The sequence below is a fragment of the Lineus longissimus genome, chromosome 4 (genome assembly GCF_910592395.1).
Source record: "Lineus longissimus chromosome 4, tnLinLong1.2, whole genome shotgun sequence".
Lineage (NCBI taxonomy): Eukaryota > Metazoa > Nemertea > Pilidiophora > Heteronemertea > Lineidae > Lineus > Lineus longissimus.
In genome coordinates, this window is record NC_088311.1 from 4,792,139 (window position 1) to 4,819,563 (window position 27,425).

The following is a 27,425-nucleotide window of genomic DNA, read 5'->3' on the forward strand; positions in this document are numbered from 1 at the left end:
AGGCAAATCCAACCAGACCAGGCGAGAGGTAACTTAGAAAGCAGAGGCCAACTGAACCACTATGCGTCGAAATCTATCTTCCTTCTTGGGGGCATTTTTATGCTGTATTGGATTGGTTCACGTGTATGGTAAGTTCCCAATACTTTCAACCTTTGTGTAATAGTACGTATTATATTTGAGGTACAGCGTAGTGCGACGTCCTGGCACTCATAGCAATATCCTTTTTGAGGTAATAATGCAGAGGAGGCCCCGATATTACACACTGTCGGGCTGTCGGAATTGGGAAACTTGCATGACTGATATTCTTAGGGACAGTCCGTCGCTGCAGAGCCCGGGATTTCCCAGGGTCGCTCAAACGGCAGTTAATACACACAACGGTGCACGACTCGGTCGCCTCTGGACGAATCTCTTGATCACCAGCGCTTGATGCTGCGACGGCTTGCAACTAGCAACAACGCATGTCGTTATCCATGAAGAAAACGTTACAGCTCTTATTGAGCATTGCATCGCATCGCTGGTGTGGAAGATAATTATTTTCTTTTGACTCTCACGATCACCGTATTAAGTTCCCATTATTTTTTTCAACTCCAGGTCGAGTCACAGTACGTACCGAAAAGGAAAAGAGCTGCAGATTTCCTTTTGTTTATGAGGGTAACATCCTCTTCGACTGTGCTTATGGAGCGGGCGGTAAAGCCTGGTGTGCACTGACGGCCAACTACGCGAAGGATGGACAATGGGGCTACTGTGATGCAACAAGTAGGTCTTAATAAATATCATTCATCAAAGATTTTCTTAATTCAAGTGATGTAAATCGACAGATTCTACAAGTTGAATCACACTGATTCTGCTAGTGTCCACTGATTTTCTTAGTTTTTGTTTAATGACGCAATGCAAACATTGCAAATAACGCAAAGACAAAAACTAGGTGATAGTTAGGGAAGCTGAGGTAGGGATTTCGCAGTCTGTAAATTCACTCTACTCCATTTTCCTTGAAATAAATTTAAAATTGTGAAGAAGATAGAGATAGATTGTTCGAACTCTTTAAATTCTAGGGTCTCCCCGGATTAAGAGTTACGGAGGCAACGCTGGTAGCGCTGAATGTGTCTTCCCATTCGTGGTTAGTGGAGTGGAGTATAAGTACTGCACAAGGAAAGACGCATCAGTCCCTTGGTGTGCCACAACCAAGGACTACTCTACGGACAAGAAATGGGGCTACTGTAATGGTGAGGGTCAAACTAAATGTAAAAAGTCAGAGTCATTCCACTGCACAGTGGTCAGTTACATGTGACGTATATGATTTTTTTCCCAATTGGCCAAAATCTTGTAAAAGAAGCAGAGTGATTCCCATCCGTCACATTATGTATGGGCAATGTTCTCATTGTGGGTTAGACGGCTGATATGAAGCTGTACTTCTACCTATTAGAAAAGGCAGTGCTAGCACTTGTTTTTATTTGACAGTGGTTAATCGAAACTGCAAAACACACAACAAGCTGCATCTCTTTCACAATTCTACAATTATTCTTTAGTGTGTCTATCAATGATGTTTGCATTACAGGATACCTCCCTGAGAATCAGTTCAAACCCTTTAGCTCTAACCATGTGGGGCTCTTGAGTTTCGGCGACACAAATGGTAAGAGGTTTACGGGGTATTTATCGGTTAGAGCCAATGTACAAAACCGCGCAGTTGTACGTGAACTTGTTACTCGGAACCAATTGGAAGTCATTTTAGCGTTGATAGAAAAGAACATGATCTGAAAACTTGTCCAGAAACTCGACACCGCTAATATGATCAGCGTTCCTGCAGATGATTTCCACCCATGTCTTGCATTTGAGAGAACGAGGCCTGCTTACAGGTAGTCAAAAGGCAGGAGCCAGGAAGGAGAGATTAAGGTACAGGAAATCACCGATAGAGGTCTGTCCTAACTCAGGGTACAACGAAATTATTCATGCTCGTATGAGTAATCTATACATGTAATATTGGCTGATCAACAATAACGTGGGCTCCCAACTGTCCATTACTAGCCACCTGAAGACTGCCCATTCGACCCACTATTCCGCCTGTTGTCCCCTGGAGTTAAACGAGTTTCGTAAGCGCATCCTATCTTTGTATCACAGCTTTGAGCGCCACTACAAGGCAGGCTATAGTTGATGAACACAACTCATTAAGAAATGGTGTGACGCCAACGGCTACGAACATGATGAAAATGGTAGGTGTTCTGTCACACGGTCCTCTCCCCTCATGTCTCCAACAGGGCTGTTATGAAATCGGCCGAAAAATGTAATGGACTCTGGTGCTCTTCTTGAAGAAAAATATATATGAACTTATTGATCGTGCAGATCGGGTTGTAAAAAAATGTACGCATAAATGTACACAAAAACATGCAGGTCTTATACTGAACGTAATCATTAAAGTGATGGTGGGCCTTAACATTGAAGATTGGCTCCTAACGCTACATTAGACTAAATCCATTTGTTATAAAATATTGAAGAAGTCTAGCCAATAGTTTGTGCTCACGAAGTGCCCGAATCAATGGAATGTGGACAGTAACCTTTGACTGGGAAATAATCTGTCAGAAGTCGTCGTAGTTGCATGTCAAAGCTGTGTTTGTAAACAAAAGGGCTGCACGATCGTGGCGGGTCGCCTTTGGCTGAATGACTGAAGAAATATGCTTTTTAAATTAAAAGAAATATTTCGCCCAGGTTTATAGCGAGGCATTGGAACAGCTTGCAAGGAAGTGGGTGAACAAGTGCGAAGATGGACATCCAGACATCAATAATCTCCCAGGTATATATGTTTGCATAAAAAAGGTGTTTTCTGTATTAGAATATCTGAACAGCCACATTTTTGTGCCTCTTATTCTCGCGATGTTTATTTCTACATGTGCAGTCATCCCCGAGAACGACTGAGATAGCTATAGCTAGCTGTATCAACAATATCCAATATCTACAGCATTTTAAATCAATTAAGGTGTGCGATATCTCACCCTTGCCCAGCTGTGACCACATAGACCGAGCGAATTGGGAAAACCTTACTGAAACCAACAAGGACTGCAGATGTGCGCTAACTTGCGCCAACCAGTTTTAGAATTGATGTAGCTGATGTATCATGTAGGAGCCAGTTTTCGCGGGTCTTATCACTAAGTGCAGATTTACTAGCTTCCAGCGATTCCATACACGCAAAAGCTTATTTATTACGAAATTTGAGATCAATAACGAAATATCTGGGGTGCTGCGTGGATGTTTTAAGCGTGAATTAATCTTGAAATCGCTCACTGAAAGATCGATGCAGACCAAAACAAATCCGAAGCGGCTCCCCCATTTTCGCGGGGTATTGCGCATGCGCGACTGATTGTTGTGTTTCTGTGTCGTGTGCATGATCCTAGGTATTGACCCAGTGTTTTGAACGTAATTAGAGAATTGCTTGCCTGTTTAGGACGCATTTTGGGCGCTTTCTTTGCGGAACGAAATGAAAATCAAAAATCAGAAAATTTCTTCTCTGGAAACGAAGTGACGCGCGAGAAAACGGGAAAAAACGGGTTTTCGCGAAATTGGGGATGACTCGAAATTGGGGAGCAGCACCATACATGTTATAGCGAGAGTGCGGTCAGGATTCCGAACTTTTCGGGCAAGACTACTGTATCGTCGAATCGGCGAGTGCGATGGGCAAAAAATCTCGATTGAGGGCATTCTTGCCTTTTTGGTTGTCTTATTTTCTTTACCCCAGGAATGGCTTCAGCAGGCCAGAACGCTTTTGCGAGTGGTGGGCCTACTACGTGGAAAAATGCAATCAATGCATGGTACAACGAGGTCAAAGATTTCACTTACGGCCAATCATCAACTTCTGTGACCGGTCATTATACCCAGGTATGGTGTATATGCAGATAACAGGTCAATTTTAGGCTTGTTAAAGTACGGTTTACCAGAAAGACTGCTCTTACGGTTAGAGACGAGTTTTATTTCTTTCTGAACTTTAACAAAAGAAATTCTACGGTGACTGCAGTTTTTGCTCTGTCGTATAAGGATTTATCGATTGGACAAGAATGAGCCTAACGAAACACAAAACTACACGAAAAATGAAAACCGTCTCACACAATGAATGCATAGTTTCAATCTGTTTTGAAATAAGGATGCATGAATTATAATTACAGTAGCAATATTTATTTATTTTTTTCTTGATATTTATATTTTGTGCAGGTTGTCTGGGCTCGGTCTACAACTGTTGGTTGTGCCATGAAAATCTGCTCTGATGGTCTCCCGCGCCCGCGCCATCGTTACGTGTGTAATTATGGCCCAAGGTTAGTCCAAATCTTCTTGAAACTGCTATTACTGCATCGTGGACCCAGAGCGGAAGCGGAGGGATCTGAACGGATCAATCGCATCATTTCTATCGGTGCACTCTAAAGTCAGAGACGAACGGATTTTTCTCTGGATTTTGTAGAATTATTACTGGGAACCTAGTGAAGGATTAGTTTGCTGGGGGGGGGGGGGGGGTAAGGTTAGGTGTGTATATAAGGACACGGATATGAAGTCCGAGACTAAACAATTACTTGAATAACTAAAATCTTTGCCAATTTCAGTGGTAACCTTCATCCTGCCTTCAAGCCTTATGAGACAGGATCAACTGGTTCATCATGCAAAGTTAGAGACAGCAAATATAGCAATCTTTGCCGTAAGTGAAGCGAGTCTTTTTGAAAAAGCTTCTTTTTTCAAAGGATGTAATCGATAACAATGCCTGCTTGATAAATTGGAGCAGCTGCTACTTTTCTTTTGATACCTTCATAACAAGGCTTCTGTCGTAGATGACCGTGTACCATATTGTCTTCCAAATCGTTTGCAGAATTGAGTTCGGAAATCTGAAATCTGGTTATTTTGATAGAAAATAACGAAGTACATGCTTATGATCAATAAGTAACCTTATTACCCTTGCTTAAATAGCGGACTTGTTGAAATTTAGGTACTGAGCTGCCGTCGGTCTCTTCAGCCATGCACCGAAATATGCTATCGAACAAATGGGGACATTGCTCACCGAAACACTGCGGTTAGTTGGTGCAGTAATTCCCTTTTATCGTTTTTCATACCAGAAGACGTGGTTCTACTTTCAGTTTGTGAGATCCATGGCTGTTTGAACGGAGCCAGTATTGATCCCAAGACGTGCACGTGTCCTTGCAATACTGGACAAGTAGGCCCACGATGCGCAAGTAAGTATGCAGTTGCGTTTACCCCTAGTGTATAGTATCTGTGAGTGTTGCTATGTACGAGTGGATCAGGCCTCGAATGATAGTTGTTCGGTTAGTTGCCATCCTTGAACTAGGGGATAACAATCGGGGAAACGCTGAAATAATGATAAACACTGGCAAATGTTACACTGAGTAAACTACTAGACCCTTAACGACCAAGGTCAGGTATCACACATTCAGAATTGGAGGACTATTTCTGTCTCCATTCACATGCTGATGGTAAGCTGAAAAACAAAATTGCTAAAAATGCTGGTGTATGTTGTTTTATGAAGTAAGCGGTTGTGATATTCGTAGACAAATGAACCAATGACGTTGTGCACTCTCCATTATATTCCAGTTGATTGCGACACAGCTGTAGATCCATGGTACTGTCCGACAACGTATAAGGGAGGATGTACGATCTATTCCAACGTACCCTTCGCGTGCCCACAGATGTGTGGGATATGCCCGAGTTAATAAGGATATTGTTCATTAAAAAGAATTCTAAGATGTCGTGACTAAAGTAGACGTTAGTCTAGGATTGGTGAAGGAAAAAATGAATATGACTAGAGTGCAAAATCATCTGAATTATGTTTCACTTGTAATGCTAAATTTTCTGAAAATTAAACTTCGTCTCATAGATACACAATGAATTGTTCCAATGTTTTTTACATCATCATCTGTTATATTTTTGCATGCTGATAGTAGAACTAACCGTGTTTATCCTCAGGATAGCATGTTTCCTCAAAATTCCGTAACAAAATCATAAGGATTCTGTTCCAACAACATTTTCTCGAGCAAGGGTAGGTTTCTACAAAACGCGAATTTTGCTTGAATCGCAAAGAGCATTCGCGATCGCAGAACCAAATCTTTTGTTTGGCTCCGTATTTGGGTTGTGCAGTAGCTTGGCACAATGCCGTATTAACGCGTGCGTTATCGCAAACGCATACCCACCGTACCAAAGTGCGGTTGCGAGAACGCACGCGTATTGCGGCTTGTGATCTTATGCTTCGCTTACACTATGTAGCGGCAGGAAACAAGTATGAAGTCGAAACTTTAGACAGTGGCTAAAAATTACATTTATTCTTTAACAAGATGTAGATCTGAAAACGAAAAACAAACAGAACATCAAACCGAAGCTATTCGTCTAGTTTTCATGTTCATAATGTCTCGAAGAGATCATCCAGGATGACGTATTCCGGATTCCAGGCTAACAAGTCCATCGACCAGGAATCAAACCTCCGAATGGTAGATTCCGATATTTGTGCATTTTTCTCCATATAATAATAATAATAATAATTTATTTGATTTAAAGTGCTAAAATAATGGTGCATACATTTTCTAAGCACTGTACATAATATTAAATGAGTACATTAAAAGTGGTGATTTCATGAGGATAAAAAACAGTTTAAAAACATCCGGAAAATATCAATATTTAAAACATGTATGGCCTACTCTGAATATGTTAGGATAAAAAGATGAGTTTTGAGTTTACTCTTAAAAGTGTTTAGCACAGTGACATCACGTAACCAGCTTGGAAGGGCGTTCCACAGCCCCGCGGCCCGGACACACAGAGATCGATCCCCGAAGACCCCATTTGAACGTGGGATGGCAAGGAGCCAAGGGTCATCCGAGGACCGAAGTCTGCGGCCGGGCGCACGGAGACTGAGAAGTTCCTTCATATACTGTGGGCTCTCCTCATGATGGATGACCTTGTGGGTTGTGAGAAGAACTTTGTAGTCGATACGTGATGTCACCGGCAACCAATGAAGAGATTTTAAAATAGGGGTTATGTGCTCTCTCTTTTTGGACCTGGTTAAGAGGCGAGCACTAGCATTTTGTGCTTTTTGAAGGCGCTGGATTTCACAGCCCGGTAATCCGAGCAAAAGACCGTTTTGGAAATCCAGGCGAGATGTTATTAGCGCATTTATTACTCTGGCACAGGTGGTATTGTCCAGGTATCGTCTGATCTTTGCTATTCTATGGATCTGATAGTAAACCCCCCTCACCCTTGGGACACCTGTTGTGACATAGACATGTTTGCATCAAAAACAGCACCAAGATTTCGAACCTGAGATGAGGGAGTAACAGAGGATGATCCGATCTGGATTGAAGGAAGTGGCTCAAGTCTTGACAGCTTTCTCTTCGACGCAATGATGAGGAATGTCATATGTCATACTGATATAGTTCAGGAAGTTGATGATTAAGGTTACAGGCATTTTATCTTATTTTCATACCGATGCGGTTCTTCATCCTCGTTCTTGCAGAAATTTGAGACTAAGAAAGGAATGGATCAATGTTCCCTGATGATAGCTATTATGATGAAGGATATATTTGCCAAGTTAAATGATATCCTAATTGGTTGGTTTATAGACCGATAAACCATATTTTCACCTGATCCACAAATAACACGATCATTTCATATCTCAAAGAGATTCAGAAATAAAATGATCTTGCATTAAATAGCATACATCATCCACACATGCCTATTTTGTTATCCCGTAAGACACTGGAGCGACAGCAATTCCTTAAAATTGGTGCAATTTTTGAATCACAACGTTTCAAACCACATGCATTTCTCTCGTGGGTCTTCGAAATGATATATGATGTGACGGACTTTTATAAACACCACGGTATCTCTTCAACCTATCCACCGTATAAATGTGAGATCGTATTCTATACATTGGTGTGCGACACTGCCGACGTCCGCGAGGTTAGAGCGTCCCTCCTCACAGACTGACGGTGACTAACCAACCGACAAACAAAAACCTCCTTCATCGCCCGTCGGAAATTCTCAGAAAAAAATGCATACAAAATCGGGTTCAGTCCACTATTAAAGAACATTAGAAGCATGGTAATGGGAACCAGAATCGAAGGCACGTTTCCTCCCCAAGCTACTATGAGCACTCGGACTTGAAAGGGCAGTGTACAGGCGGCAAACGAACCAACAATCAAAACTAAAAGCCTCACAACCTTCCGCCTAGACTTCAAAACATTATCAGCTCCCCCTACTTTACTTTTCTGAGCAATATCCTGAATTCTTCTCCGGTAATTGTTGCGTCCGCGCTTCCTGCCCCCGAGGCAGACCGGGTCAGTGGAAGACGTGTCGGTCGTGAGTTCGTCCTCCGGGCGATTACCGGAATCTACACTGGTTACTCCCTGGAGGGGCTGTAGGTTGTGCCCAGCGCCCCGGGTCTGCGACCCATGTTCCTTAGAATTAAGTGGAATTTCAAGGAGATTAGATCGTGGGCTTCCATTTTTGATCATCATTTGATTCGAAGGGGCAGCTGTTGAAGCAAAGGTCGGATCGTCAGGGTTTATATAGTTGGACATTTGCAACCCATCTCCTGGTACATTGCTACTTGTACGATTTTTCCGGCCGGAAAAACGCGTCCGTACTATAGATGGACCTCCTTGAATTTCCTTGAGCGAGGCTTTACCCACCGATGTCGTTAACATGGTACTCTTCCATAACACAACCCCAATTTTAGTATAAATGAACGTCATGAGAAGCAAAGGAACAAAGTACCACATGATAAAATTAATCGTGTAATACGTCTGTCGGTCTATTTTCATAATCATGACACAAAATTCAAATCGGACGCCATCAAATTCAGTCGCCGTTGTATCGAAAGCAAATAATTGTATTACATTGTAGAAAATGGCTATACTCCATATAAGAACGATGAAAAATATGAGGCGTCTCCGGGTGGTAAGTTGCTTGCTCTTCATCGGGTAGACTATTGCTACGTAACGTTCAATGGCAATGACGGTCAGGATAGTGACGGAGGCAACAAACGCCATTTGCTGCACAAAGTAGTTTAGTTTACACATCACCTGAAACGAACAACAAAAACCCTGATTACAAAAGCCAACTTGAAATGATGGGGTATCAGCCGAAGAGTAGTTGTGATAACCTTCCTGTATGATATCAAGCAAACAATATTTCTGGTTCTGGTAAAAAGATATCTTGTCATGAATTTGATTCTAACTTCGCTGCTTTCTCGACCGCTTTTATTGAAACCCTATAGCGACGTGGTTTATTAAGTGGAAGAAAGCTGAACGCATCTGGCAAGAAGGAAAGTGCCTGCAAACAAGTGTTGAATAAGTTGATGACAAATCTTAAGTGTTTTGTTCCATCGTCTAGAAACGAATCGGCGCTGAAAATATCTAAACAGAACAAACACAGATGATGGAAAGAAGAAAATAATTTGATGACACAATTGTACCATGCGTAATTCCATTATTGCAACAAAGCATTTCGAGAAGTTGGTCTTTTATTGCAGCGTATGCATGTCGTCTTGTTATGGGAGCACAAGAGATTCCATCATTTTCCAATCTTCGTGTTACGAGGATAGTAATTACAAACCTTGACGGGGTGCCTATTAATTTTGTGTGTATTCGCAATTTTATCAAGTGTAGCTGCGACCTTACTAAGAATAGGTATCTGTTAGTTGATACCAACCACCCGTGCCATCATCACGGTGCCGGTAATTGGTTTCTCACTTAACAGTGTCTTCGCAATTTCATGGAGTAGCTGTTATCATGCTGGCGCTTACTACTCTTCCCAACTAATCATGATTGGAATTTACTGTAGTTTCACCGATCTAAGGTGGCTCCTGAATACGCACGAAACTGGATATCAAGCACGACGTTCGATACCATTCATCATCCTTAATTAAGGTTGACAATAAGTTGGTGACAGGTCGCCTGAAGGTCATGACGTCATGTTCTGACTTGAATTTGTTTCGATTCCGTAGCCATTAATCAACTGATATTTGGTCGGTGGCAGTAGACTAGTATTCGATTCTCAGGCATGACCTCAAATTAGACTAATGCGCTGTTTCGTGATTGGAAACTATTCTCTGTCCTCTCGGTCATGAACTACCAATGCAATTAGCCTAATGCACTCCCGATTGCCAACGTATCCGAATTGGTCAGGCCCTGCGGGACATGGGGACAGGAACATTTTTATATTATGAGATTTAATATTGGGCAACACCCGGCTTAGATATGTTAAAAATATTCCTTCCCTTGAGAAACCAAAACTGGGATTTAAACAACCCAGCCCTGAATTCGATATGAACTTCTGGTATCGGTTGAAATTCTCGTTATAGGTTTTACCGTTTATTTGGTTAAAATCATTGAAAACTGAACTTAATCAATTTGAAATCGTCACTTATGTACTCACTCGAGCAGGTGCTAGCCTTCAATGCACGTCATAGAGAAACCGATCGTAACTTTGATAATTAGTTAACATTTACCCAATGAATTAAGTGCTAAATATTCCAACTGGTTTTCATCGTTCCGATTGATAACAGTTTATGCGTCTTCAGAGAGGGCGTAATACAAACCATCTGCCGGCAGATGGGTTGCACTACCCACACCATTTGCCTATTTGCCTTCTGGTCACTCTATTGACAAATCTGGTAGCAGGGCCGTTGCATGATCCTTCAGAAAGGATGAATTTTTTTGATAGCCCTGCCTCTTATATAAGACCAGGTGGCCAATAAAACGATCATGTATTTAGGCCGCTATCATGCATATTTAGAAACGTGATCCTGCCGATGTCTTACATGATTTGTTCCGAATAAAAAAGTCACAAATGCCATTATCGGCGTTAAGAGCCAATACCTCGCAGCATTGAACTGATTTACGGAATCTGCGATATGAATTTGCTACTGCAACATTTTTGTTTTGAAGGTTCATACTCCTTTGAGCAATTATCGATCGAGTCATGAAAACGGACATTATTCGGGAGGATAAATGCGCCAGTGACTAATTCAAAAGTGTGTTTTGTTGGAGCGTCAATCGCAGAAGCTCCACACAATCATGCATGGATAAATTTGTTTTCAATCAATCTAAGCTATCTCCATCAGAAGGAAAATGAGCCTTCAGTCGCAAATCCGCTCAAAATACTATGAATTTTTTTTTAAATGCGATGCTATACCCAGGGTACCAACGATGGTATTCCGAGGGTATCTAAGATGGGATACCTATGGTACCAAAGATGGGATACCCATGGTATCAAAGGTGCTATACTCAGAGTATCAAAGGTGAGATATCCAGGGTACAAAAGGTGAGATATCCAGGGTACCAAAGGTACCAAAGATTCTATACCCAGCTGGGTAATAGTTTCTTTTTAACGTTTGCAGAAACTGACAGTGAACTCCCTGTTTCTGGTCTTCGTCATAACTACTGCCAATGTGTTTTGGCTGCTACTGACAACAAAGCGCCGCTACTACACCCAAAGGAACATTTTTTGTCAGTTTGACGTAGATGCGCATTGGCTTCTGCCTCTCCGGAGGCTGAGAGAGGCGCGTGCCTTTTTTATAGCAACGTGCGGTGACTTATCATGGACGAAATGCCCGGCCTTGGGATGACATGCCAGATGTGGCAGGTAGAACTGACCGCAAAGTATGGATTTATGCGTGTGTACACTCTTAGAAATGAGTGTTTTTGAGCTTTCGAAAAACTTTTCAAGACGAACATTATGCACCCTGTAGAGTTATCTTTGGTAAAACCCCTAATTGTTTTTGAGATTCTGAAAATCTCTAAGGTTGTATCAGCCTTGTAAATGCTTATTATGATGATTTATATGGCTTTCATCTTTAACCAGAATCTAACCAGAATACACATACACATATGTGGCAGTGATTGCTTCCAGATTTTACCGTTTCCTTTGGCGAAGACGCTGTTTGATCTATATCGCTCGCCTTCAATATAATTATTTATAATTCTCTGATATCGTAAGTTTGTGCTCCCTGTGCACTCACTTTGAGACTAGTTGGTAACGTGTGGTTCAAGCGATAAATCTGGTAGCCTCTGACATTTATGTCTAAATGTCAAGATTGCTTAGGGGCCACAATGACAGTAGATGATTACAGCACTTATTATCATACGACCGCAGTATGCAGTATTTGATAAGGCCGTACCTCGGGGGTATCAAATAGTCCCCATATGACCCCCGTGTGATTTATATAAATACTATTTTATACTATCTATATTCGACCCTTACAAAGCTTAGGGAAAAGATTGCACCTTTTAAGTAAAATTTTTATAGAGATAACGTTAATGCTAAAGGTACATGTAGGATGATTTGCTCATGCCATTGCGATTGGGTGCCCTCATTTCTTTGTTCGCCTATCTCTGTCGTCTACCGAAACTTCTGCGTAACGATGATACAGGTAATTGCTGATGAGATATTTCGAGGGCCGAAAGGTATTGTTACCTTGTACCATTCCTGTACACATCAAAAGTTAGCCTCAGGTGAAGCAGTTGCAAGACTCGGTAAACACGAACCATCATTCTCCATGACCAAATGAATCGAAAAAATGCTGAGCCACAATGCCCAAAATGCTGCGGCACACGACGGAATGTTATGTTCGATGTTTTTTTAGTTCATATCAGAAAAATGGGATCCTATACAATGTACGACGGCTTGTTGAGAATGGCCATCAGAACCACCGCTAGGTAGTGGTGATAGGAACCGATTGAAGCTTCCAAACCTTTTGGATAATGATGTACATGCAGCACTGAAAGCACTCCTGGAACCAAATGTGGCCAGGACCCAAGCGGTTCTTTCAATGTGCCAACCTATAAGCTAAGCTTACCATGGTTAATCAGTACATGACGTGATGAGAATGGTATATCACAATCTCCTGGGAGTGGCGAGGAACTGAACTCACCATCACATCTTTTGAAAAGATACATAAGAAGAATATCACTTATTGGAATTCCTGTCAAAAGCAAAGAAGTCTGATAATGTCCATCACTTCAAGTGTTGCTTTCATAGATCGACCATTTATTAGGATAACGGCCGATGTGGAAAGTCTGCTCGAGTTCTTGACGGGTATCCTTGCCGAGGATGGCTTTCGTTTATAAAGTAACGCAGACATGTATTGATTCCTTGAAAGGATAACCGATATATTATCTTGTAAGGTTGTCAAAGTTGTGACCATCAGCAAAGGATAGTGACAGTTGTTGTATATCAAGCGCTTTGATAATATCTTGGTCTGTCTGAAGCGTTATTTAAAACGTAGATTATGGCATGTTCTCAGAATTGGCCTAGATATTACTTTTTAACACCGTCATCAATAACACCTCGAGGAAAGAAGTCATGTTAAGGACCCTGACATCCAAGACGAGATCTCTCCAGGAACCAACAGACCATTTTTACTATTCTCAGTATGCTCATTAGCATGAATGACATTCCAATCCTTTTTATTCTCATCTCATAACGAGTTCCAATTTCCGATTTCCCCGAATAGTGCCTCCATATGAAAAACACACAAGAAAATGTATTCATTAAAAAGTCTTTCCGAGAAATAATAAAAATGTATGCTGTCACGGCACTGAAAGTGGGCCGTCTATTGGCGGTAGGGTGATGGAAATTTTGAAGGCCTCTTCAGCTCTTAAATATTCCCTAAGAATTTTAAAGAATTTGATATTTACTCATATTATTGAGATACTAAGTGAAAATGTTAGACTTTTTTTCGGAGACACCCAATATTAACCCATCTCGCCATGAGTATGCAATAGAAGCTGTCGGTACAGATTATTGAATCTATACGAAATCACCAGTCGAGAGAAATGTAATCTAATTTTCCAACCCTCGATCAGACTATACTAAAAACGTCTTAGTTTCTCGAAACTCTAGCATCCCGTTGGATCCCCCTGGAAATTAAATGATCAATTTTCTCCATCTTATTGGCCCTAGATGACAGATAGACATATGATATATGTGTTGCTCTTATGATATGCATTACGTTCTCATCTTGCCAGCGACGAGAGCACATTGGCAATCTCCATCTGCCCGGACAGCCAGTATTTGTGTCCATAATGTGTATAACTATGTTCATTCTTAGAAAATAAGTTTCTTAAGCTTTTGAAAAAGCCTTTAAAAAATTAACGGCCATGATATGCACCATGCAGCGGTTTTTCAGCGAAAAGAATAACTTAACGGCTCTTCAGAATCACAAACTATTAGCAAAGAGCTCTGACCATACGTCCGTGTTCTAACGTCTCAGGCCGTCGGTGGTCGGTCAGATACATGCTTCCCGGTCTAATCGTAGCTACGACAACACCGATAGATTTCCAAGCTGGGGCTCACGCCGGGGGCTCAAGCTGCTGCAGGTAACACCTTCATTACTTATAACAATGACATGACACTCCAATTATACCAATCACCAACAGTGAGATAATCCGTACTGGCTAATAACTGTCAACCAATCTTGCACACGGTAATTAGAATGTCAATCCCATGTCATGAGTCTGGTCCCACCAGAAGGGTCAATCTAAAGGTTACATTGACACCCGATTCCAGTTCGTCTACAACTTGAACTAGTATTCTAGTCACGAGGTATATTAAATAACGTTTGAAGTCGAAGCTGGCTTGGTTAAATTTTTCTTCAAGCAACCTTATGAAACGATTGACTGACTGACGTATGAAATAAAGATGATTAAATATTTGAAGAAAGTTTGTAACAAATATGATCATACCAACATGATCGTGTTTTTAGATTTCATCAGTCGGTTTGGCCTGCTAATAATTCCGAACATCCTTACATGCCATACAACACTTCTCATGGGCTTATCAACTGACCTCGAGAAAAAAGACGAAATTGCGGCGCCGAGTCAATCTAGTCCGAAGTAGAGAGGTGGCCTTCAAGGTTCTTCAAAATTGCATTAGGATTTATTTTGATAATTTGAAGCTTTTAGTCCTTGCCGTACGGCATACTTACCCGACCTAAAGTCCAAACTGTATCCAGATAAATCGTCAAAGTTGGCAAAACACAGAAAATTCCTACACAGAAGTCGGCAAATGCAAGGTTGGCGAGAAAGAAGTTTGTGATGGATCGCATCCGCCGGCTCCGGAGGATCACGTATATTACAGCGGCATTCCCTGCAACGAGAAAAAGTTGGAAAACAATTTTAAAAATGTTTAAAAAATGTTTAACATTCTTCAAGTAGAATTGTCCAATCAGGAGCAATATTCACGGAATAATAATCCGCGAAAAGAGGCATCGACAGCTCTGTCAAAAACCTTTGTGAAAAGCGTTATTTCTGTGGGTGTGTTCGCAAGAGAGAACGGTACTATAAGTACCAGATGCGAATCGAATTCCCAGATAACGGGATGTCATCACTGTTTTATCTGGCGATTTCTTGATATGTATTACTTTCACAATACTCCTTATACCGTCCGGAACAATCATCAACGAATCCAGACGGCTAGGCGTACGCAATTATGATAGTGATCGATTGCATGGTTTGCCGAGTCGCCAGATTGTTTTTATAAATGTAGATGAAACCAATCATTTCCTTGTTTCCAATCTGCTTGTTGTAATGGATTCTTCCTGTCTGTGATCGAAAATTATTTTCTCGTGAATGGCGTATGTGATTCTTTTCGGTAATTCTTTAGGATTACCTGTGTTTGGACCAACCTCCTGCAGTGCACAGTGAAATGTATATTTTCATTCTCACCGAGCCCAATCGGTGACGGTACTAGCGTAGGGAAGAGCTATCGGATAACAATAGACCACCCCGATCCCTTGTCAAACGAATTATAGAGGGGTGTTATGTAGGCCTACTCCCTACACTCCTCTATTCACTGGTTACAAAAGATCGTGCGTGTATTTTGTTACAGAAAAATAAATTCACCACACTAGAATGGTCAATCTTATTCTTATTTTTTTATTCTAAACTTTGATTTCGAATTCGATGAGACCCTTCATCAATTTTATCCCCAAAATTTATATTCTCCCGTTTGTTCCCGTCTTGTCCGTATTCAGGTCAAATTTGTATACATTACTTCTTCGATCAGCTCATCCAAAATATTTCTTGAATGCAAAGTAGTATCGCTATTTATAGTCCGGGGTAATCGACTAGACAAGGAATTGTAGTCATCGCGACAAATTGATTGGCGTGGAACATCAGAATGTTCTGATTCACGGTCAATTTGCCACATAAGCCGTCGAACGTGTCAGACCGCTATTGACCGAAAGGTTAAAATTCCCGCTTTGGCGTGCAGGTTGCTGTCGTTAAGGAGAGATCAGAAAGGATGTAGCGAGCAACCATTCACCGAAGCAGACATAACATTATTCTCTCTGCCGTCGGAAGTGAATAGGCTTGGACTCGGCTGCATGTAATTCCAAAAATACTTATATCGTGCGTGCCAATTTTCTAATTTTTTTGCCATTGTTTTTACTCGAGACATTCAGTTAGTACTTTGACTCTTAAGAAATCAAATAGGAAACGCTTTTTATCCATTAGCGTCAGTTGTTAATTTTTTTAATGTTCTTTTTGTTTGAGTGACGGCGAATAATCTTGTTGTCACGAATTGAATTAGCTAATTAGCTGTTTGAAATAAGATTTTCAATATATCTTGTTTTCGCTTTGAAGCTTGTCGAGTGTCAATTTTTTTTCTTGCAAACGGAAAGATGGTGATGTACTGCACAGAAGACATTCGTTTGAAGAAAGAAATACTCCGGGCGATGTCATAATACTTTCGTTATCAATACGCTGCTTCAAACAAAAAAAACACCTGTTCGTTTGGCAGTATTCTAAGTTTATAATGAAGGGATTCGACTTTCCTTATTTGATTCGAAAAAAATCGAGAAGGTTATTATCCGAAGTAAAATGAAGCTTTTAACATGTCAATTAAATAACGGCACGTCAGTCTACATTACTGTCTCTGATAAAGGTCACCTTGTTCCTGAAATCCCGAAACTACAACAAGAAACCAGGCCTACGGAGATTGGGGATCGCGGTAAACCGATCTGCAGGTTTTAAAATCTACGAAGGACGAAGTGAAAAAAACCTGCGGTTTGAACACGTCTTGTCAAGTTAAACATTTTGTGTGTTGTCTTTCTGGTGATTGAATATGCAGTATCATCCTCTATAATTATACAATTCATCACTACTTCATCACAGCGTTTCCAACCAATAACGTGTTGCCTTTCATTCCAACCATTGTTAACTTTTCAAGGCGCTATAATAGCCCTCTTTGAACAGAGACAATGGCTTCACATACCAACAGGCCAGGATCGTAACTTAACAAAGGCTAAGTTAACAATAAGCAGTGTGCTGTACTGTGCGTATTGCTAATCCCTTCCCTTTGAGTGACACAACACTCGACTATTATGTTCTTGGGACTATGGGCCATTCAGACATAATGCATGTATTCAATGTCAGTTCCTGGCTGGAGGGCAAGGTGAATGTTTGTGTGGTCGCTCCTATGTATTAGTGGTAGGCCAACAGTTCACAGGTGTGCATTTAACCCGAATTTTTGAATTGTCCTTATGTATCTTATCTTAGTGATATATTGAACATCTTCGATTGTTTTGGGACATGTGTATATGGGACATGTTGGAGTGATATTTGGTAGCTATGGTTTGTATAGTAAACAGCATGAGTGACTCTCAGATTGATATTCAGAATTGAAACTATTCTGAGGTGATCGTGTGCCAAGTTTGGGTAGCTGCTGACAAGTCTCTTCATTACATGTCGGATTATTCTTGCTGTATGTGTACCAGTTCGAAAGTAATATGGTACATGCAATGTGCGAGTGTTCTTAGCATGGCTTTAAGGGCATCTATTGGATCGCTTGTGAATGCGTCGATGACGTATATCGGACTTTGGATGTCCGGCATGAGGATATTTTTTAGGGCTAAAGAACATGTCATGTACCCAAGTATGACAACCAGGTTTAGTGGATCGCTTGCAGGATCAAAGTAAACCGACGCTCGGTTGTTCAAAATAAGCTTTCTCCCATTTGACTGAGTTAAAATAAGCCAAGTGAGAGATTGAACGTCTCTTTAACATCCGGGCCCTGGATAAAAAGTCTGGGGAATGAGATTGTCTCTGTGACAAATCGTCTTCCTACGTCTTACTTCAATCTCAGCAATAAGGCATCTGAGGCATTTGAATCTTTTTGGATATGAAACCTTTCGAGGATTTTCACTAGCTCGAAACTCTTCAGGGGCATTTCACTTCTTTGATAAACTACCCGCGGTGAATATCTGTTTGGCTGGGAAAAAGTCAAAAAGGTTTTTCAAAAATTCAAAATCCCTTATCATTTCTAAGCCGGAGACTGTTGAGATTTTCTCCTGGGGACAAATTAAAGCACTGAATCAACTAAAAATACCCACAATTTCTCAGTTTGAAGTCAAATCACAGATCGACTGGTCTTTCATTGTGGCATTCTAATTGTTTTTTCAGCATTGATTTTGCATTTCGTGTTAAAAGAAGAAATACAAATTGCCCTTTTCAGTGTTGCTACGAGCTATTTTTGCACACTCATTATAAAATTATCACGAAAAAACGGAGCTTTGAGGTTGGGTTTTATGTCAATCCGAGCTTGATTAACCCCAGGGGAGGAAACTCGATGTCATTTGATTTTTATGGCATTCTAGAGATGATTTTTATGGAAATGATATGCGAAATCTTTTCACCTACTTGACTCGCTGCATTGGTTCCATGAGTATGTTTTTAACTTAAAGGAATTTGCGCCGGTAGTAAAAAGTTATTGGATATTTCGCCAAATTTTGTCATCAATGAAAATAAGATGGCCGCCACCTTAAAAATGCAGTGATTGGATGGTGGGATACTTCATGCTTCCTTGAATGGGTGCGTCGTCGCGTCTCTACATTCATAATTAACGTTTTCAGGATATTGCTGCCATATTAGCCAAACCGTTCGGGGATACACACATCGAAGGCTCATATTTATCTCTGATAAACATGTCACCTCAGGTCACTGTCTTTCGATGTGCGTTAAATGAGGCAAGAGGTGTAGGGAATTGACCGGGGGCGGAAGATGAAAGGACGGCAAGGTTTCTTTCCGTTTTTGCGCATTGGGAGTCTTTAGGAGAATCCCCAATCTCTTGATATTCAGAAAGCGTTTATATCTGCCCCATAGAAGAATAAACAGAGTTATCTTTGATTTGTCAAACGTTAGTATACACCGACCGAACACAAAGTGGCAGGAATTGGTCTCTTCAAAGAAATGCTCAATACCTAAATTAATATCAAGTTTTTGCACTTTTGCGAGTATACCCCGCTGAAAATCGTATAAAATGCGGAGGCATACACATTAACATTTTTCTTTCTCTCTCATATGTTATCGGAGCTTTCTTCTGATCAACGAGAATGCGACAGCGAACAGCGCTTAAATGATATTGCGAACGCTTGTCTGGACCAGATACATGTATCATCATTGCTCATGAGACGCCCGATGTACTTTTAGAGACTATCAAGTACAGTGTATCCAAAACAAAATATCGTGACCCATACATTTACCCTTGGACATGATTGCCACTTGTGCTTCTTATCGGCAACACAGGCTGCCTTCGGTATCAATTTTGTAGTTATTTCATTATTTGTAATCCGGAGGGAGGCTGTTTAGGTTTCCACTCACTGACTAAATGGCGTGGATCGAGCGAACCCACCTAAAGGCAAAAAAACTTACATGCAATCCGGCTGGCATCATTAGAACCGGCCGGTTCTGTTGTTCATATTTTTAACATGAATGTGTAATTCACTTATTATATGTCAGGAGAAACTACATATAGCTAAGCCAATAATGTTACGGTAAGCTTACAAAAGAAAACGAAATGTACTTCCACTCAAAAGGTTGTTATCGTAGTTTTTATTATGTTTATCTGGGTTGTGACGAATGCATTCTATATTTGTATATGAAAAGGTAGTTTGTTAGAAGCTGCAGACGTTTCTTCTTAATGATGTGATCGTAGGTCAGAAGAAACTAAGCCACTAATGCTACGTTAGGCTAACAGGAGAAGACATAATGCAATTTGGATACGTTCTACTCGTTATATTAAAAGTACTAGAACACTTTATCGTGTTTGTCTAGGGTGCGACAAATGCATTCTATATTTACATGTAGCAATGAAAAGATAGTCTGTTTTTACAAGTTGACGCTACCGAATGGCGACAGAAAATTACCAGTATCTTCTGCCGAGGTATCGGGTTGATGAGTTAGTTTAGCTTTGTTGTTATTAGTTTCTGAGCAAGTAATTTTAAAGTTTTTGATCAAACGTTGCCTTGGCTGGTTCCCACTCTTTTTCTGTGGAATCCATGTCTTAATTACATTGTGCCAGCTTATATAGGTGAGGAATCTGTAAGCACTTCCGCCAAGAAATTTGAGGGGAAACTCATCAATATACTAGTAATACTGTGGGGCAGTTGTGGATTGACAGGGAGGATTGGGGTGCACTCCTTTAACTCACGTCTTGAAGATATATATCTTAGATGCCCAATGACAGGTCCACTGTACCTCATGTTGAGCCTGATACCATTTTTGCTGATGAAATAGTGGATATGCCTCCAGAACCTTCTCCAATCATAGCATGGTCACATAAACAACTACCCTTATTCTAGACATAATAGCCAGGCAACTCCTTGTTGGTCCAAAGTATCTATAAGGATATATATGTTGACGAGACCAAATTGGTTGTTAGCACAGATGAGGGGTTAACCAGAGGGACCTGGGTCGATGGCTAATATGAATCTCCGCAAACATGTAATATACTCTCCGTAATGACCCTCCAGAGTTAGCTAGTTACAAACCCTTAAATATGAACTCTCCTTTTTTAGTTTATCACATTTTTTCTTGATAAAAACCCACATCTCGTATGAAATCATGTTGGCATCTTTCGGTTCTTTTTTCATAAGACAGTACAAATGCGTCATGCGCTGATACAAAGAACGCTAAACCAATAACAACAACATCAAGCTAATAAGAGAAGGTTTCTCCAGCATGACACAGCTAAGTGTCAACACGATGTACAGATGTATCATTTTTCCCCAGAGTTAAGCTTTGGTGTGTTGTAAAAATGAGCTGGTAGAAGTTTTAAAGTTAGTTTATGCTATTGTTTTCATGATGGGAGATTGGCGATATATATCAGAATTACGATACAAGATACTACATGAGTCACGCCAACAACGAAAAATGAGATCGCCAAGTAAAAAGATCAAACAACCTGAAACAACACTCAATTTGATACAATAGCCGATTTTTGGGCTGATCTCTCTATGATTTAATGAAACGCTGGAACATCTGAACGGATCTGTTAGATAACAAGAATCTTTATTCCATCGGACTTTTTTACTTTCTCTGATTTTTAACGCATCGTGTATCAATATGTAAATCTTTTGGAGCTTGGTCGCTAATTCAACGCGTTATCGAAGTACTGAAAAGGGTTTAAAGCGGACTTACATGTATGAATAACTACAAAATAGAGATAAATGTTACATCACATGTACTTCTATTTGCCCTGGTAGGCCTATCGACCCCTCATGAATCGTGTTTCATGGGGGTCGATGTTATCAAGCTTCCCTTGATTACCCTTTGAGATAAGTCATTGAGTTTGTGTATCAGTGTCAGGTGGGGTCAAGTCTAGTTGTGACATTACTGCGAATACGATGAGTACGTTGATCAGATTTACATGTATCAAGTTTGTTTTCCAACATGTCAAAGCCTTGTGACTATTATGATAAGGCATATTTGGTTTACTTTGTTGATCCAGCTTCAGCATGTCGTCAGTTGTGCTTTGTAGTTGAGGAAATTGGTGGTGTTTGAAGTTGTTCTTCGTCATCCGTCGTTGACGACAACCAGAATACTTATGTTTTCAAAAGTTGGCAAAAATCGCAAAGTACAAATTCGTCATAAATTATCATACTTTGCCTTTAATATTCTTCCTCTGATCCATCGAGAACACGATTCTAAATTTTTCGTTTTGGAGTTATACGATAATTCATGTAATTCCCTCAGGCTATTCACGTTCATCATTCTGTGATGTTCTTGGTGATAAAACTTAACTGTATTGTGAAAAAATACAAGTCAGCCGACAGTTTTGTAATGTCGCTCAAAGCTCCTTTGGCCATTTTATCATCCAACTTCTTCTTCTTTAACTTTTAATTTCCCATCTGCTCGTACCGCGTCTGGTTTTGCTTACAAACTGTCTCGATTGGGTGCTTTTATAGATGTTGCCAAAGCAAGGAATGTTGGCAGTGGACCGCCTGGAGCAGTTATCCAATTCCTATGCATATTCGACCGAAATTCCCGTCAAATGGCTCCTCAATATATTCCTCGTCCATGTTTCACGAAATCAGCAAATCGGGATTGCACTGATGGGGCAACGACGGCAATCAAAATTACTCATGGGGGTATTCATTGATCGTATGTCCTCAATGTTTTGGCTCTGAAGCAAAACCCTTCCAAGCTAAATGTCTTCAATTTTATTTGAATTTCTTCAAGTTTCAGGAAGGCCTTAATACGGTGCTCTTATACGAAACTCATATAATTACTTAAATATCAATGGAAACAAGAATTGTTTAACAGAACAGACCATCCCTTTCCTGAACTAAATCGACATACAGGCTACCAGCACCAAATTAGCTCCGTTCCACTATTGCCCTCAATATTATCAGTAAATGAAATCTTTAAAGCCGGATTGTGGATGACTGGCTTGCTGATGTCGGGCTATCCCATATACTCTGGGCAACGACCGACAATCTAAATTACTTGGTTGTCAGAATAATTGAATCTGCTATGCTGTAATTGGCCAGATTCACCCGACTGCATGACTCTGCTTTCCCCGCGAACGCGACCAGCGGCGGAAAATGCTCGGGCGAATGACGGCGGATAATGGTCGAGCAATGACCAAATCAGATACCGCTATAAGTAATCAAATGCCATTACAAGAGGCGATTTGGAAATAGTTACAAGATCTAAAATGGCTTAACTGTGTTTTGGACTTTATCGATATGCTTTTATCAAGATCATCGAAGATCATTGTCATGCTGTCCTTGGCCATGAATTGATTGTCTGTGTTGTTTGAAAAATGACGACGGAAAGCCAGCAAGTGCATAATCACCGGCATGACAACTGCCAAATTTCCGCTTCCTGTAAAAATACTGCTGCAAAGAAGATGAGAGGGCTTTTATCCATCTGCAGTAATTTACTCGCTTTGTTTGGACGCGAAGAACAACCTAATGCGTTGAAAGAGAGTTTAACCAGTTGATCACGAAGCTTCTGGTTAAGTGGACAATATTGGCATCGTAATGGGCATCGGTCCATGGAATCTCGTTCTTGTATCAGCATACTTTTGGGTTAGATAACTGGAGGAGGGCAGGGGGGGGGGGCAGTAGATGCAACGTCATAACATTTACGTTTACAGGAAAGATCTTGATCATACGAGAGTGGAACTTCTTAAAATTAAGCAATCACCAGGTAAAGAAAAGGGATAGAAAGTGGGTTTCTCGCAACGAGGGAAAAATAAATCCGCCACGTCCATTCTCCCCGGAAGTCAGTTGACCCTTGATCTTTCGTACTGTGTCAATCGCCGAAGTTAATCTTCCTCCGCTTCCTGCTTCAATAATTACAAATGTAAGCACGCAATTTTAAAGGACAGTGACCTGTAAATGTGATACTTGTCTGAGGTGAACATGCGACCACGATGCGCTCAACCTCGGTAAGATTTGGCAAATGGGGCCGCAATAATTTGGGAAAATATCAATTATGAGCTGCTGCACGCCGCAATGCTAACATTCAAAGATTTGTCGCGTAGGCGACGCGTCATATCCGACGTCTTTTAGGAAGGTAGACTGCAGCCTGGCCTACGTTTAGGATAAAGCTGGACTTTAGCCTGGCTTATTTAAAAAAGGCAATGATTCGTTATCATCAAAGTTGGATCAGGCGCATTGTCATTCCTTCCAGTACAGCTACAAATCCTTCCTCACTCTTCAAATCGTTGCGGATCATCAAAGTAGCAGCAGAATTCACTCAGTTTGAAGAGATAGATAGCTCGACCATACCAAGGCAATTCCATTTTAAGCTACGTATAAGCCATGTTCCACCTTCCAGAGTACATAGCTTAAAGCCCTAAATCTTCACAGATGCTTTCTGAAGACCGAGGAAGGAGTCAAATTGTTCTGGGACTCTTCCAGAATTTATTCCATCTTCTTAGTGGTATTACCTTGGATGAAAGGCTAAGTGGAAGTGTGCGACTACATGAATGAAGTTGATGCTGCTGAAATCTTGCTAATGGGATTTTGGCTGTGACAGACTCTCGGAGGCGATCGATCCGTCAATCAAATGAATTATTGCATAACGCTTGCTCACGGACAAAAAGTTGTTGTTCAAAGGGCGTTTAAGAAAAAGACGATTGACCGAGAACCGAGAAGACAATATTAGGTATTTGCTAAACTCAACATTTGGAGCAAGAACCATTTGAAATGAAACAGCGTGTAACGACAAAAATAAACATTTGAGTTCCGTCAGTGGTTTGGCATGTGAAAAAAGTCCCTTTCCAAACATTTAATGAATATTCTTCTGCGATTATTTCTGCTCGAATCAGGAAGCTTATTATCAAAATTAATTTCATCAAAAACTCAAAACACCGTCGCTCTGACAACTGATTTGCGCAGCGTGTCACTTATTAATCTTATAATCCCGGGGGGTTTTCTCATCAATTCGGATGCCTTTTTACAAAACTATGTTTTCCACTGCGAATTGAAATTGCCACTCAAAAATTTAACCTCCTATGACGTACCACAAATCTCTCTCCAAACAACTTATTAGAATCTGTCGGCGCACAAGGCAAGGAGGAAATTTATCTGTCAATGCTGATCCAGGAAGATCATTACGACAGGGCGTATCGGGAAAAACAAACAATGAGGCAAAAACAATGTGGTGTACCAATTGATGGTGACACTATTAAAGAGAAGAGTTTAAAAAGTAACCCTTTGATATAAAAAAATCTGATTATCAACAATGGCTACTGACATAGAGGGAAGGGTATAAAAAGTAACCCTTGGATATTATCAAGATAATAAAATATGATCCTTTGTCACCACGCCTTCCACATGCATGGGGAACCACCGGGAGAGAAAAAAATTTCCAATAGCATGTCTGGTTCGAAAGGACCACGGCCATATACATTTGATATGATATAATGGATGGTCGTGTAGCTATAGGATGTATGCGATCCATCATAACATCTCTTTCATATTTCGCCAAGTATCTCACCGCCTGTGGTCAGCATGTCCTTATCATGCGACAAAGTTGGCGTCCACGGCAATATTGACCGATGAATAATTGATTTGCTTTTTTGCCCTATGACTGGTTCAGGATAGCACGGCAATCAGTATGAATGGTCGAATCATGAAAAGGAGGTTCATGCTCTGTCTAAAAGTAGATGTCGACAGTATCCGTCTGGAGCCGTATAAATCAGTTGATAAATACGACCGGAGATTGGGGACAGAGGCTGAACCATCTGATGCTTCGCCTGAAGAATGGTATGAAGGCTCATGAAAAGCGAATTCAATGCAAAACTGATTAAAGCACTAAAACCTTCTTTCACCAGATTTGGGTACGTGATATAAAGAATTAAGCTCCAAACCAACAAAGAACATTGATTGGAAGTTAACCCATGAGAACTAGAAAGACTAGAAAGCACTCCTTCATGCAGCTACATGTTTTGGGTAAAAAATATGGAATGCTCCGAATCTACTTTCCCATAAGATCAAAAACATCTCGATCGTGCGTGGATCTATTGATGTTAGCGATATGAAATAAAAACCACCGCAGATCGTGTAAAGAGTATTGACAAGGCGTGAAACATCCATCTAATGAGAAAATCTCTAGGTTTTTAGCCACTATAACTTTAAGCGTCTGCCCCCAAAACAGGCAGCACTAACTTACGTAGCTAATGAGCTGTATGGTTTTTCTACGATTTGGCTGACGCCCATGTGACTAGTCTTTAATATCGTGAAGTAAAAAACACTTTGCGGAGCTCAGTACGTTTAGCAACTACATGTACATGTACCTGTAACCACTTTATGTTAACTTTGAAAAAAATATGACGAACACGAATACATGTAAGCGAAAAGGATTGTTCTTTTCTTCAATTTGAGAACAGATGGAATCCCTCCGCTTCTTATCGATCTTTCTACAAAGCCATTAAAAACTTCTGCCCCAGCGTGTCACATCCGCCTAATCACGGAATCTAACTTTTCTATTTTCGGATCACGCAAGCTTTTAAATTGATTATTGGATGTTGGTACTGCTGAGCAAATATTCAAGGCTATCAGAAACCAGATTTCAAGGATTAAAGATATTCAAATATACCTCAAGGAATGACAGTGAGTGCTGAATAGTGCCGCATTTTGACCCTGTCACGCCAACCCTGGTGGCAGAGCTCCGATGGCTTCTGATCAGGTAGAGTTATAAATCGTTCTCCTCGTGTGCAAAGCTGTCGACTTGTCGCCGTGAAAAACGTATCGACGAAACATATCAATGCTGTTTGGGCCACAAAAACGAATAGAAGTTACCTACCTAATAAGCAAACGCCAAAAACTATGGAATATGCAGTGATGAACAATGCCCTTATATGTGGAATATGGAATGGATTTTTCCAGTCTTCGCCATCAAAAGAAGAGTCAGAATCGGACTCCACATCCGTGCAATTAGCCGATGTGAGGGTCTCGTTTAATACCCAACACGGCCTTACTGTACTCGTGGCGTTCTCCGAGACATACTCACTATCTGTGATATCCAAAGTTGAGTTATCTAAACCATTCATTTTTTATGACGATAATCCTCTGTAGGAAAAGAATTGTAGCAGTACTTCCATCGAATTCCTCTCTCGAATAAAATATTTAAATCTCACTAAATAATCTGACAATCTGACAGGGAGAAGGACACCAGTATTTATTCTTCTTATTTTCCAGACACAAAGAACTGAGAGCATAACAATGCAAAAAGATACAGATGCAAACTTTAAGAGGATATTCTTGTTTCGATCCGAAGTGACTTAAGTTATTTTGATTCCACACAAGAATCACTTGAACGGTAAAAGAAACGTTATCGTAGACGTGAACTGTGTATCCGAATAAAGAGAAACCCTTTAGAAGACACGATGGCCGTGAAGATAACTATTTCAATCCGATCACGCGAACATGTCAACCTTAAAAGATACTGGCCCGTCTGCGTCGGAAGAATACTTTCGACGTATACTGAGCGAGAATACTGCTCGATCGAATAAGTGTTACCAATTTTCTGATAAATGGTATTCGGAATGACTCAAATCGCTCGCACACAAAGCACACATCTCATCTTACGGGTAGCACTTTCAAACTGAAATACATGTATCTAAAGAGCAACTTATAATGTTGACTATTCTCACTTGCT

The 27,425-nt window shown here is 40.7% G+C and overlaps 2 protein-coding genes across 2 annotated transcripts; one reads left to right on the plus strand and one right to left on the minus strand.

The window, feature by feature from the left end:
- Positions 1-17: 17 nt before the first annotated feature.
- LOC135487224 (cysteine-rich venom protein-like) lies at positions 18-5,785 on the plus strand. The gene is made up of 11 exons (XM_064770721.1): positions 18-128; positions 592-756; positions 1,053-1,223; positions 1,556-1,630; positions 2,116-2,207; positions 2,701-2,785; positions 3,725-3,864; positions 4,195-4,295; positions 4,578-4,669; positions 5,103-5,198; positions 5,575-5,785. Exons 1-11 carry the CDS (start codon positions 62-64, stop codon positions 5,691-5,693), a joined length of 1,203 nt encoding a protein of 400 aa, XP_064626791.1. The 5' UTR covers positions 18-61; the 3' UTR covers positions 5,694-5,785.
- A 1,559-nt stretch (positions 5,786-7,344) lies between these two features.
- LOC135486429 (trissin receptor-like) lies at positions 7,345-27,025 on the minus strand. The gene is made up of 3 exons (XM_064769209.1): positions 26,571-27,025; positions 14,960-15,120; positions 7,345-9,053 (listed from the first exon to the last, which is right to left on the minus strand). The coding sequence occupies exons 1-3, from the start codon at positions 26,815-26,817 to the stop codon at positions 7,893-7,895; spliced, it is 1,569 nt and encodes a 522-aa protein (XP_064625279.1). The 5' UTR covers positions 26,818-27,025; the 3' UTR covers positions 7,345-7,892.
- Between the last annotated feature and the right edge of the window lie 400 nt (positions 27,026-27,425).